At 48.2% G+C, this 13,109-nt stretch overlaps 4 protein-coding genes across 4 annotated transcripts; 1 reads left to right on the forward strand and 3 right to left on the reverse strand.

The window, feature by feature from the left end:
- Nucleotides 1–1,247: 1,247 nt before the first annotated feature.
- CDV56_105002 (DUF1774 domain-containing protein) lies at nucleotides 1,248–2,297 on the reverse strand (the record flags this gene model as incomplete). The annotated part of the gene is made up of 4 exons (XM_026758621.1): nucleotides 1,248–1,453; nucleotides 1,507–1,946; nucleotides 2,011–2,224; nucleotides 2,288–2,297. 4 exons carry the CDS (start codon nucleotides 2,295–2,297, stop codon nucleotides 1,248–1,250), a joined length of 870 nt encoding a protein of 289 aa, XP_026616114.1.
- A 1,096-nt stretch (nucleotides 2,298–3,393) lies between these two features.
- On the reverse strand, nucleotides 3,394–4,467 carry CDV56_105166 (inositol monophosphatase family protein; the record flags this gene model as incomplete). Its single annotated transcript, XM_026758785.1, has 1 exon — nucleotides 3,394–4,467. The coding sequence occupies one exon, from the start codon at nucleotides 4,465–4,467 to the stop codon at nucleotides 3,394–3,396; it is 1,074 nt and encodes a 357-aa protein (XP_026616115.1).
- A 930-nt stretch (nucleotides 4,468–5,397) lies between these two features.
- lap1 (putative aminopeptidase) lies at nucleotides 5,398–6,697 on the reverse strand (the record flags this gene model as incomplete). The annotated part of the gene is made up of 3 exons (XM_026758947.1): nucleotides 5,398–5,631; nucleotides 5,699–6,445; nucleotides 6,512–6,697. The coding sequence occupies 3 exons, from the start codon at nucleotides 6,695–6,697 to the stop codon at nucleotides 5,398–5,400; spliced, it is 1,167 nt and encodes a 388-aa protein (XP_026616116.1).
- A 1,758-nt stretch (nucleotides 6,698–8,455) lies between these two features.
- Nucleotides 8,456–9,772, forward strand: CDV56_105567 (uncharacterized protein; the record flags this gene model as incomplete). Its single annotated transcript, XM_026759186.1, has 3 exons — nucleotides 8,456–8,867; nucleotides 8,984–9,500; nucleotides 9,550–9,772. 3 exons carry the CDS (start codon nucleotides 8,456–8,458, stop codon nucleotides 9,770–9,772), a joined length of 1,152 nt encoding a protein of 383 aa, XP_026616117.1.
- Nucleotides 9,773–13,109: the final 3,337 nt, after the last annotated feature.

The following is a 13,109-nucleotide window of genomic DNA, read 5'->3' on the forward strand; positions in this document are numbered from 1 at the left end:
CGTGGCTTTCTTTGCTATAGGTAAGCGAGAAAACGAGATTTGCGTGAGTAGGACTGAGACAATCTCAGCCTCGGTCAGCGGGTAACACCACTCAAGTTCGTCAATGAGATCGACACGTCGTGTTCTAGTTAAAGATGAAGAAAGCGTCAGTTTACTTGATCGATGGGATGGACGACGGAATTTATGCACTGGAATGTAACTCACTGCGAAAAGAGGTAATGAGCCGGCTATACTCCGGTATAAACAATGCGGTTCCTGTAGCTATAGAATGTAACCGAGTTGAAAAGCTCGCAGCGAGAAAAAGACCAGTGGTTTGAGTGATTGACTTGTATGTTTGCGAAACTGATAGCTTCCAATACCATAGAGAAAGGTCAATCACAGGTAAGAACAAGATATGGATTTCGAACCAGAGCACAAGTGCATTGATTCTTTTTCTTTCAGAGCTAGGCGCTAAGGATGGATCACATTGACTGCCCCAAGGAACTGTGAAAGTGTGGGAGTGCATCTCTGTTGCGTATGGGTTGTCACCAGGGCAACCAGGCGGGCTGGAGCTGACAACCGGCGGGGCGGCGCAAATCCCGTTCCTTGTGCCTTGCAGGTTCGAGACATTGATGAAGAGCGAGGGGATGATTAAAACAGTTCATTTTCTGGAGGGCATCAAGGAAAGACTGCTTGATTCTCATAGCCCATTTTCTCATGGTGATACCCTTCAGAAAGGTCGGATGTTGCACGAAGCTACGGACCTGATGTTCATCATTTGTAGCTACATGATGACGCACCCACAGCCATGATAACCCACTTTGGCGGGGCCAAGAGATCGGTCAACTCAGCATAAATTGAAGCTAGACTATGTGAACCGAAAGACCGAGAGATGGACATAAGATAAACAACTTTGAGATCCATGGACGCTTTTGTCAAAGTGCCCCACCAGTACTAACGTATGCAAACTCATAAGACAACGCAGCAGACGGATAATTAAAGCAGATGTTCAATGAGCATTAAGCAATTAGCTGGGTTCTTGTCGGACTTTTGACCAAGGGATGGTATAGACTGGAAGGTAAGGGAACAGATGGAGAGGAGAGAGGAGATGAAACACTCGTGGGATATCGCGCATATCAATAATTAGCACGTAAGGCTGACTCGACCTCCTGCGAAATGATAATCCAATTTGACAAATCATATAACTCACTATTCGACTCAATGGTGCAAATGGAGTTATGCAGAGGCTAGCAGCGAACCCCCCTCCTTTAAGGATTGGTAGCACTATTGAGCAGAGGCTCTCTCTCGCGATCAGTAGGCTCAGGCTCCGTGATTCTACGGAACAGCGAGTCGCGACCGGAGTACTTGGTGCCAGAGAGGTAAATCGACTCCACGAGGAAGACAGCAAAGATGACAAAGGCAAAGATCCATTGCAACGCAATGACCTTGATTGCCACCTGCTTGACGGCCAAAGCTGCAAGGAGTCAACTCTCTGGGTCGTACCCATACAAAGCGGGCCAGACTTACCTAGAGTCAAGAAAGTCAGACAGTAGCCCAAGAGGTCATCCTGGGTAGCCATGATGTGGGTCGAGCCGAAGGCAAAAATCAACCAGATGAAGATATTGGCGACAATCCGCGCGGGGAAACTATTGCTGTTGACTGCGACGGCTCCATTCCAGAAAAGCGCCATCAGAGTCCAGGCGTAGGGGCCTGCGATTGCCGATAGATGTACGAATGTCGGTAGGGCACGGTGGCGCCAGTAGGCAGCATGCTGGTTGATGTAGTTGGCGATCAGCATGATTTCTGAGGCCCAGAAGTGGTTGCGCGTCCACAAAAGGATCCAGGCGAGGGTAAAGATGTTGTTCAGGATGAAATGTGTTGCGACGTTGGCGGCTGCGTTGGCAATGGCGCCATCGTTTGAGAACAGATGGTAGACATAGCTGAGCTGGGTGAGAAGCAGAAGAACCCTTGACAATGAAGAGTAGTTAGTATGTAGAATACGAGAAATTCACCCACTCGAGGTAAGCATACCAGTAAACCTCAGTAATTGTGGTGTTCAAACTGAAGGGAGTGATGTGCTTGTTTCCCTGCTTGAAGATTTTATGACCATGCTTGACATCATCTGGAGAATGCAAAGTGTAGTAGACGCCAACTACGACAACAAGCAGCCACGTTAGAGGAACAAGGACGCGATACGTCGACAGCGCATAACGGCCGTGGGACTCGCGCCTGGCGAACGGATTGTCTATACCATCAGTATATGAACGAGGTGACGATGATGATGACGTCGGATATCAATGAAACTTACAAATAGCCATAGTGCCTGCTTCAGATGAGAGAGGACAGAGTATACACACACAGGTTACTCTTATTCGAAGTTGAAGTCAGAAGAGAAAATGCAAGAGGGAGAAGATGCTTATAAGTTTCAGCCTACGAGAGAGAACTGCATGGAGACAAATACCCCCGCATCATGAGGTCTCCTGACAATCTTGAGTGGCCAACGAGATGCTTCCGGGACAGCCAACAAGGTTGATCTTCCTCGCCATAAACTTTCTTGATTCTTATGACGACGAACGGATGTGCCAGAACACTTCGATTTCATTTACTGGACTTACTATGGAGACATTTTTGATTACACTGGCTTCCTTCTTCTTGAAATCTGAGTTCATTTACTGTCTATTTTATCAACAAGAGAGTATAGATGGAAAACGGGGATGAGTGACGGAAGCTGAAACTGATGACATCACCCATGCCCCATGGCGCAAACAGGCAACTTTTGTGATAATGGCGTATAGATACCCACTGCCAGGTTATTGAAGACACTGCCATGATACATTTGTTCTGTTTCAGTCTATAAATGTTCTGTGCTAGTGTGTTAGGAAAGTCATAGAGTCTTTCTAGTGATCTAATTCCTCGTAGACCATCTGTCACTTCTGTTGATCAGACCCCACATTGTCGATCAGAGCACGGGCGCAGTACGAGGCATATCATACGATGCCTATCTAGAGTGTAGGTAGAGCGTAGATGCAATTCAGTGACTCACGATGACTAGTAACCGAGTCGCTACGAAGGCCGCAACCGCCATCATTATAATTCAACATGATGCGCCGGCTAAAAACCAAGATTTCATCAAATCCTATTCCAAGGACACGCTTCAATATAATCCAGTATACCAAGAGCATCGCTGTCTTCGAGGATAGCTCCGTGTCGTCCGAAGAATGATAGTGCGTTGGCATGCCTCTTATACCTATCTGATGCAAATCTCTGGTCGCAATGTACCTCTAGAGCTGAATAATGATGATATTGATAATCGCTGTGAGCCTGCACAGCGAGAGCAGAATCCTCATCATGACGATAGCCCGAACCAAAACGTAGTCAAATATAACGCAAAACCTATTGTCCCGAATGACTCGATCAGGGAGTCTGCTCCTGCATGACCTCCTTTACAGCTTCAACGAGCCGTCCATGTATGGAAGGAGGAGCCACGATCATCCCGTAGCATCCAGCTAGGGTTCGGCCCATGCTGCAGTCGACAGGATTTCCCGCAAGGTCAGTGACCTTAACGCCGACTTCCTCGGCAATCAGCATGCCGCCTGCATGATCCCAGATCTTCGACCGATAAGATGCCTTACGGGGGATCTTGATCAGAGCGTTGCAGCCTCCCACCGCGATGGCTATGTAGCGCAGCTGTGCAGCCCAGAGATCAGTCGTATACGGCCACGGAGCACCCAGTTTCGATGCCACGCGAGCATGCAGGGGAGTGTTCGATGATGTGGCGGACCCACAGTCCACAAAATCGAGGTCCTTCGGATCTGTGATCTGTGGCCTTTGAGCGATCCTCTCAGCAGCGAGCAGAGCTCCGCGTCCCATCTTCCGTATCCAGGCACCTTGACCAGCAACTGCAAACACTTGAGACCCATAGCCATCTCGATCCACAACATCCTCTCGAAGACGGCCCGTAGAAAGATTGAGATTCGGACAACCCAGCACACCGACCTTCTGGCGTCCATTCTCCACCAATGCTAGGCACACCGCATACTGCTGGCCCTGCATGAAGGTTGCAGTGCCGTCTACAGGATCCAGAACCCAGGCACGGCTTTCCAGGCTACATTTGCCACGAGCTCCAAGATCAATCAAGTCAAGCATTTCCTCCTTAGATTTGGGAGCATAGAGCAGGGCTTCACTGTCCTTGTCATCGAGATGAGTGGTAGAGACAAGTTCCCACGTGCGCTCAAGCAGTTCTGGATCTGCACGGAGAGCCTTTGAATCCTCCTCACCCACAAATTCATCCTCGGGAAAGACTTTGTGGATAGCACCAATGATAAGTGCCTGGGCAGCGAAGTCGGCGATGGTCACAGGTGTGGAATCACTCTTGTCGAGCGATCCTTTGTCGACAGCCTCGAGCAGTCTCTTCGTCAATAGTGCAGCCCGTTGCACTGTGAGGCATGCAAGTTGTACTTCCTTGGAATAAGGATTACTGGGATCCATGATGCAAGATTCAGACAAGCCGAGCTTGTCGTTCGGTTCGAAATTCTACCTGAAGCAAATATGCAAGTCGCTGATGATGATGACAACAGGATATCAATGGAGAGAGGGGAAACGAAGATGAATATGGTGTTCTTGCACAATTGAGCTTCTGAGGCGAATCAACGGAGTTTCAAAGTGCAAGTTGTCTTTGTTTCTTCTCGTCTGATTCGACTTTGCTCTCATCAGGAAGGTGATCAACGATGAGAAGATCTAGAACGACTTGGAAGGAGCGAAGCAAGACAGTCAATTGGGGTTCCAAGAGCTTCACTTGTCTCTGGCACTCAAGGCCTGCGGCAGGACCACACTAGAAATTTCTCAAGAAGCAGCACGAGGAGCTGTAGGCAATTGCTTGGCAATTGCAATGGACGCGAGTTCGATACTAGGACGGTGCTCGATGACCTCATAAATGAAATTAATATTTATTTGATATACAATGGTCGATCGGACTGTTTTATAGCAGTATCACAGACAGTCGATCGATGACGAAGTTTATTCCTGAAAATTCACCGCAAGGGAAATTACAGAACTTGTGACTGACCTTTTTGACTCACCGCTGTCTTGGAAGTCAATCATAGTTGGCGATCAGGTCCCATCGTGATGTCCGCAACTGTCACGTGAGTATCTCAAACTACTGTTCTATTCGGATTCCCGTGGTACTTCGTGAAAAAAGACGGGGAAATCAAGTTGACGCATTGTCATCACGTATATAGATATGCCATGAGTCTCATATAATGGTATAACCAGTTTGTGAGCGACCAGCCTACAGGAAGTACCTCACGAATGGCAAGTTCTCACATTCAAACCATGACCCAAATCCTCGAACGCCTTGTGATAGAAGCAAAGCAAGCATTGTCCAATATTCCTTTCATCTGGAGTCAAGCATGGGAGGAACTAGAACGGCGCAAATGCCAATTCCAAAGCAAAGCCGAGAGTCAACTTCGCATGCTCCAACATATGATCGAAGCTCAGATACTTGATCTGGTCGTCAGTAGTATGTATCTTCTTATTGGTATTCTCCATTTCTGCTTCGGTCGCCATAGCCGAGGGATAACCGTATTTACTTGCCGAGGTGTGGTCGGAGCAGGCATATCCGCACTTGGTCTCCAAGTAACCCACCGAACAGTACTAATGCAGCCTGTCAGTACATTTGTCGACTAAACAAGTTTCCGTGCGGGACGACTGTGAGGCATACCGCTGTAACAACGTCCTTGAGAAACTGTGTGAGGCCCTGATCGACATAGTCGACCATAATTCCTACAGCTTCCTCGACTCCCGCGTTGAGAGCTCCCTGGGTGTAGCCAGTCATATCTTGCTGGAGCATGGCCTTGACATCCCGCCTCTCCCTCTTGTAATTGGAGAAGATGGCCTGGGAGCCCAGCATTCCACCTTCTTCTGCAGAGTACCAGTGGAACTCGACAGTGTTGGATGCATTACCCTTGGCAATGGCGTCTGACTGCAGCAGACCGCGCAACGCTTCGAGAATGGTGACAGTTCCACTTCCATCGTCGTCAGCACCGGGGGCAGCCAGGATTGACGGGAGGAATAGATTGATGCTGTCCTGATGGGCGCCCAGCACCACAGTCTTGTTCGTTTTGCCGGGAATCCGAGCAATAATGCTGAACTGGCCCCATGGGTGAGCGAATCGCTCAACAGTTGCACCATACTCAGCGGCTCCTGACTCTGAGACAACCATCTGGACTTGGTCGTACAGCCAAGTCGCTGATTGGATTCCTGTCTGAGACTTGTAGTAGCGAGTATGAAATGATGTGAAGTGTTCCAGATTGGCCTTCATGTTTTCCTTCGATAGATCCTTGGTAAGCGTGACCACTTCTTCTGCATACTGCATCTTCAGCGGATATTTGACATAGCTGGCACTGTGGAGAGTGGGGTAGAATCCGGTGTTGTGCTCTTCTGTGATATCGATAAAATTCACGCCGTCCTTGATTCAATCGTGCAGTTAGTGACCTGTTGGGTTGGAGATTCAAGGTTTGTAGAAGTATGATACCAATTTCAATGCCCATTTCTCCTCTTCAGTCACCCATCGTGTTTGATAAGGCGCCAATTCGATCAAGTACTTCTCCTGGTCATGATGGATGCGAGGGTTGTTTAAGAATGCCTCTTGAGTAACCACTGCAGCAAGAGCCCCTGTTAAAGCTGTTGCGCTCAGCGCAATAGCTGCGAAGACTTTCATAGTGAATCAGTAAATTTTGTCCCTGAAGTTCATAAAACAAGGTGAATAACAATGTAGAAGGTATGATTGATGTCCGGTGAGCTTCGAGCCGAACGGCGTAAGCACAGCTTTTGATGAAGCAAGATGGATTGAAGAATGTTGATGTGCTGAGGACCCTTCCAAGATCAAAGGAGGCTGCAGCGCAAGGTACAGCTCATTTGTCTCAGGGCAGACAGGGAATACGTGATGATTGGGCGGATAATTATGGACTGGTTATCGCGAGCAACTGGCCAAGTCCAGACACAGACCGTTGCGTCAGAGAAGAGCACTGGCGGGTGGCTTAAATAATAAATGATAGAGCAATTCAGCACCGAGGATGGTAGCTTAGCCGCTCCAGTGGAGTAATTGGATATAATATTTCCTGAACTCTGGTTAGGTCGACCTAGGTGATTACTAGGTATTATTGTAGGGAGTAAGATTGTAACTTAAATCACAGACTCCTCAGGATATTAAGAGGTAGCAACTACCTTAGCAACTAGCGACTAGCAAGTTTGGTTTGTGAGGGGATGGTTTGACCTCTGCCGTCAGTCCCGTGGCTTGTATGGGCCCTTTGTCCTCCATTTGTATGTTTATGGATATTAACCGATATTGAGATTTGATGTGAAGCTCATTGTGATTGTGTTCAAACTCCATCAAAATCTCCAAGGGTATATTGCTCCAAGTCTTCAATCATGACGCCTTCATAACTCATTAGAGAATGCGACCGTGTCAGTAGTCATGAACTCCACTATTCACAGATCAATATGCCTCAGGCGATAAGGCTGCCAAACTTCCCCGCATGGATATGAGGCCTGGCCCGCATTAACGACGGGAATCAGGCGACTCAGGGACTTCTGTTACTCCTGTTAGAGTACCTAGCGGGAAGATCAGGCTTCAGCCTCGAATGAATGGATTTTCCTTGTTGAAGCTGCAATGGTAGTCTATTCGAAAGCTGCTCACCAGGAAACCACCTTACGTGTGTTTTGCGCCTATTCAAATTCTCAACTTATGCAAGCCATCCATAAGCTCATATTCTTGCTCAACTGACGTCCTAAAGTCTGTGATCTATCCTAGTCATCCATTGTTGTGTGCTGTGAAACTACGTACGTCATTGTAGACATACTGAGAGACCAAAGAAACCACTAAAACTTCGACCATAGCATCATTTGAACTGATACAAAAATAATGCCGACCATTCGAGCGGCCCTGGCTGAGCTTCAAACCAAAAGTACAAATGACCATTGCTCGCCATGATTTTGAATCATACCGAGATGACTGGGTTCGTATTCGAAGTCACATCATCAACCAGATGATGATGTACCTGCAGCCGGCATGACAGATTGCAGATGCTGGAAGGGGTTAGGGTATGGATAGCCAAGCACCAATCATGGACTTTTCTATAACCCGTGCCCCATCGTGAGTCAACCCGAGGCCTTTTCTATGGTGAGAAAAGTTTTGTACCACTACTCTTCCGGTAAGAACCCGCGATCTTCGGCTTCCGACGCGACGACTGGTTATCTGCGCATCTGCTTTCTTGGTTCTTATCTCTCTTCATCCCCCCGCCCATTCATTACTCCCTCATCCTTACTTGACTCTCCTCCTCTCTCCTCAGTCGAACCAGAGGTCATTGATTCAGCAGACTCAGAGCGTTCTGTGCATTCCTGTCTCTGAAGTGTTTTGCCACTCCTAACTAGGCCCCATCCAGCCGAACTTATCGATAGCCCGCTCGCGCCCTCCACAATGGCCATCCATCCAACACTGCCATCCCGGGTCAACTCTCAGGGACGCCTGACACCGCAGCAGACTCGAGCAATCTCAGCTTGGTCGGAGCAGGCAGCTGCGTCTCTGCAGAATTTGGCTCTGTCGGAGTCAGTATCGGCCGGCGATAGAAATGTCGAATTCATCTCGACGCGTGATTCCCCTCTGCGCGGCACCTCGGTTCCTCTATCTATTCCTCTAGACGACCCAGTTCCTGTGGTGCAAACGGGAGTTGTACCCAAAGTCAAGCTTGTGACTCGTGAGTCAGAGACGCAACCGGTTGCCTCGGTTTCATTCAGACGTCGGGAACCTATTCGTCGCGATAGTCTCAAGAGGCGGGAAGCGCTCCTCAAAGGAAAGGACGGGAGTCGACGCAGACAACGTTGGGAGAACGGTATGTCTTGACTTGTGACGTGAATGCCATGGTCTTTTGAGGCATCCCTTTCCTCCAAAGGGTGCAACTCGCCGCTTCTCAGTTCTCGTCATTGCTGATTGAACTTGCTCTCAAAGATCGTCTCTTGCATAACCCCTGGGTTGAGCCTCCTAACCCTGGTGATTGGGCGGTACAGCCGACATATCCGCGACATGATCCCATGCCTTACTATCTTGCACCTCTCTGGGATGTGAAATATGCTCACCTCGACCGGACGTCTTCCAAGCAGACTCCCAAAGGTACGAGGCATGAGAAGCATCGCATTCCCAAGGAACTTCGCATGAGATTGAAGCATGCGCGTGCTGCTCGTGGGATGCTCCAGGATTTGGAAGAAGATATTAGACAGTTCATCCAGACATGGAGCGAGAAGCAGCTGATGCTGCAGAAAGAAGGCTTGGAAGATGCACCATTGTCATCCGAGGACGAATCTGAGGATGAAGTAGTCTTTGTGGGGCGCAATGGACAGACGCATGACTCGCCTGAGCACAAGACAAGGTTGCGAGAACTGCGCGCGAATTTAAGCCAGCATAATGAGCGAGATGGTGAGAAGATGGTGTTCGAGAGCCTGGTTGATGACCGGGCCGCCGGCTTTGGGTACGTTTCGAATGCCATCTTTCGCTGGGTCTATACTTACCTTCGTCAGTCGCTGGCTCGTCCATTCCATCGCGAGTTACTACGGCCTGCATACATGGTCTATCACTGTGGGGGAACCTGCCCGCCGTGAGGCCTACGTTGGGTTCCATATGCCGGCGCCAGGTAGTCGACCTGGGCTCACGGCTCAGGTGTCCGTACCAACGAATTGCCATCAAGAGGCTATGATCAAGCCTGGCGATGACCTTCCGAAGCCACTCTGGGCCCAGATCTGAGCGTAGGTGAATTTCATTTCATGTCTATAGGGTTCATTATATGGTTTAGATGGGTTAAGATAAGAGGCTTGATGAAACTTTGCCTTTGACACTCATGCACAAACTTCGGTGAGTTCGATGTAAGATAAAACGTTTGTGTAAGACACATGGTCTTCCGGATTGGTCAGCCGTGTATGATACTATGATACACATACAGGATGTTGTCAATCATAGAATCAGTAAACTGATTGAATATAGTCACTTATCATATGGCAGGAAGCAGAATACTTCCCTCAACCGCTGTCTGGGCCATCTGGATCATACGTATGTGACGATACTTGGTCGCCTGCCGCACCCTGATCATAATCCTGTTTCCCTTGACAAAGAAGGGCACAGAATATTCGATGACTTAATGAATGTGGGTGACTACGATGTCCGCCTGCTTATTGGAATCATGCTCGACACAAGCAACGTCATTTGCCTGTCCCTTGGGCTTGAACGTCTTTTTGAATACTAAAGACAGTGCTACCTATTGCTGCTGTCTTTCGACCGTCATAGATGAGGAGATTTTCTGCGCAGGCTCCGCCTTGCAAGTCACCCCTTCCACATCATGTGAAGAAATCCATATAAACTCGTTGCGCTTACAAACTTGGGACTAGGAAGGCACAGCTGCAGTCCTCTCCTGTCTGGACTGGCTAGGCAGAATGCAGCCAAGTTCAAAGGCCCGGATAGTTCCTGTAACTGCAGAGAGCGAGAAACTGGTAGATCTACGCTAGAATCATGGATGCCCCCTCACGTACGACCTCTAATGCAGGCTCATACCTGATTGACAAACAAGTTATGAGCTGCAAGTTGGAAGTAAACAGATCAGCACGGTGGTACCTTCAGAGACACTCGTGCATACCGATATCCATGGTACTAAGCATTCGAGTAGTCCTAATCTATGATACCATATCTACAAATCTACATAACTCTATAAGACTCTACAACACTGTCGGCGTCGATCAGATCGACGGGATTACTCCTCACAGACAGTCCCCGGTAGGTTTGATGAGCTGGCGGGGATGAATGCGTACCTTAGTGTGGGGGACTTGGCTTTTCTCTCTTGCTTCCTTTTCTCTTCGGTTTCATGTCATCATTGGTATGGTAATGCGGTCATTGTGCATTTTTTTGTGTTCTGCTGGTCATTGAATGCTGGGCCAGAGTGGCGGTCCTGGGTGTTCGCCTCTAGCACTTTACAAAATGAACTTTGAAAGAAGAGGATCGCCGTGTGCCTTTCCCTATTTCAACGATGCACTGAATTCCCGAGGTGCTGTTGAGGGAATTGGATCATCGAATTGAAGTGAGTTGGTAAGAAAAGAGTTCCGTGTAACGTTTTCGACCGAGCAGACTTTACTAGGAAACAGAAAACAGTTGTAAGGTGTCGTGGATCAGGGTTCTGACCTGACCATTCGTTGACCTATGGAGGATTTAGCTTTTGAATCCGTCATTATCTAGCCGTAGAACCAGACGGGATGTTGACCCAATTCCTTATTTGGTTCATCGGCAGGCTATGCCGTTGCATAAGCCACAGAGACTGCCAGGTGGCAGTGGGATGGGCCGATCTGTCTACTCCGTAAGGATGCATGGATGCCTTGGGAAATGTCAATGCACTTTACGCATACAGCCAATGGACCATTAATGTCGTAACTTTCTGTATTGTAGTATGTTTATCATCAGGATGGTCCATCCCTCGAAGTAATTCTTGATATGCTTTGGCAATTGATATCATTCCGCTGTTTGAGAACCCAAGATAGGATCCATCAGATTGCGGCTTCGCAGCCTCCATTAATAGCGGGGATCAGCGCCGACGGTCCATAATTTGCTCTGATGGCTCCGTACTCTGTATTGCGGGATGATCTGACTGTGAGTCGTGATCTCTACACCGAGGAGAAATACCGATATCGGAGTGATGATAGATTAGTTAGTCGTCCTTGGGAAATGTCCAAAAATTACGATATGATGAACATATCCACTGTATGATTCTTCAGGCCTTTAGAAGGCTTGCTCTGTGTTCTTAAGAGGTTCTTCAGAAGTTCTTTAGTTAGAGCATTGACCATCGTAGATACTCACAGACTCTCTAATTTCGGTCCGATCCGAAGGCCCCCAGTCGGTTCCATGGTAGTAGTTGTAAGGTCCCTGGGTCCATGATCGTTAGATCGTGCAAGTTAGAAATCTCTCGATGAAGGTAGAAGAGGAGTTGAAGAGAAGTAAAAGATGTAGGAATGCTCACACTGAGCATAGCATGTGAAATACCAAATCTCAGGCACAGTGGCCAGAACCCCTCCCAGTCAGATAAATATCGAGTTGTACGGAGTACCAGGGTTCGAATCAGGCAACCTCTAGACTATGGCGTGGGATGTACAAGAGTATCATAGTAGCAGAGAATCAATTTCCGAAATGGCCCGCTTCCATCCTCCTGGTTCACGCGCTACTTGGCTGGTCGGAGAATATCGTATTTGCATTGATTGCAGGACATCAGGGCACTTGACAACGGCTTGATCGGCTTAATCTGCCATCTTCATCTTCCCATTGGGAGAGGGTCCAGCACCTGCTGGTCAGCCTGGGCGCTCACGCCTCTTTTATGGTCGCTTCTGGAACGGAACGGTTGCAGTCGCTGGAAGTAAGGCGCGAATAAAAGTTGAGAGAATGTTTCGAGACCTATTTCTTCGGATGTAGAGGCCTTATTCATTGTCAGGCTTCTTCTAGCGATGATGTCGCTACTTTTTCGGGCTGACGCTTTCATTAGGCACACACCGATGAGATTGGATGTTAAGAGGTAGCTGCATAAGAGCATCATCGCAATAATCATCGGCTTCATTGACGAATAAACGTAGATAAACCCGAAATGGAGTACTTATCGAGGCTGTACTATGAAGTATCAGATGGCTGAGCCTCGAGCATCACAGAAATAGATTAGATACAGGCCCCCATCACTGTATTCGGGCTGTTGAACGAATGACATATTCAAAGTCTGCTTAGTTAGTGTCTTATTTTTCTGTTCCAAAGCAATCATCCGCAAAGGACATCACACAAGGAATATCACGAATGGGATTAAATTACTCAATCAAAGCCTCGAAGCTGAACCATAAAGGTTGACCGGACTGGATTGACGTGGCTCGCTTCCTCTCCATAGCCCTTGATCATTCCTTCATGCGTTCCTCTCATTCTCCCTCGTTGCCCTCCAACACAACCACCACCACTACCGCCAAAACATTCCTGCGCCACGCGGATTATCCTCATCCATTTCTCCTTGTATTGGGGGCTGTTCGATCCCTAGAAATTACTATTACCAGCTAGTTCCTTCTCCTTCTTCCTC

This window comes from Aspergillus thermomutatus (assembly GCF_002237265.1).
Source record: "Aspergillus thermomutatus strain HMR AF 39 chromosome Unknown NODE_49, whole genome shotgun sequence".
Lineage (NCBI taxonomy): Eukaryota > Fungi > Ascomycota > Eurotiomycetes > Eurotiales > Aspergillaceae > Aspergillus > Aspergillus thermomutatus.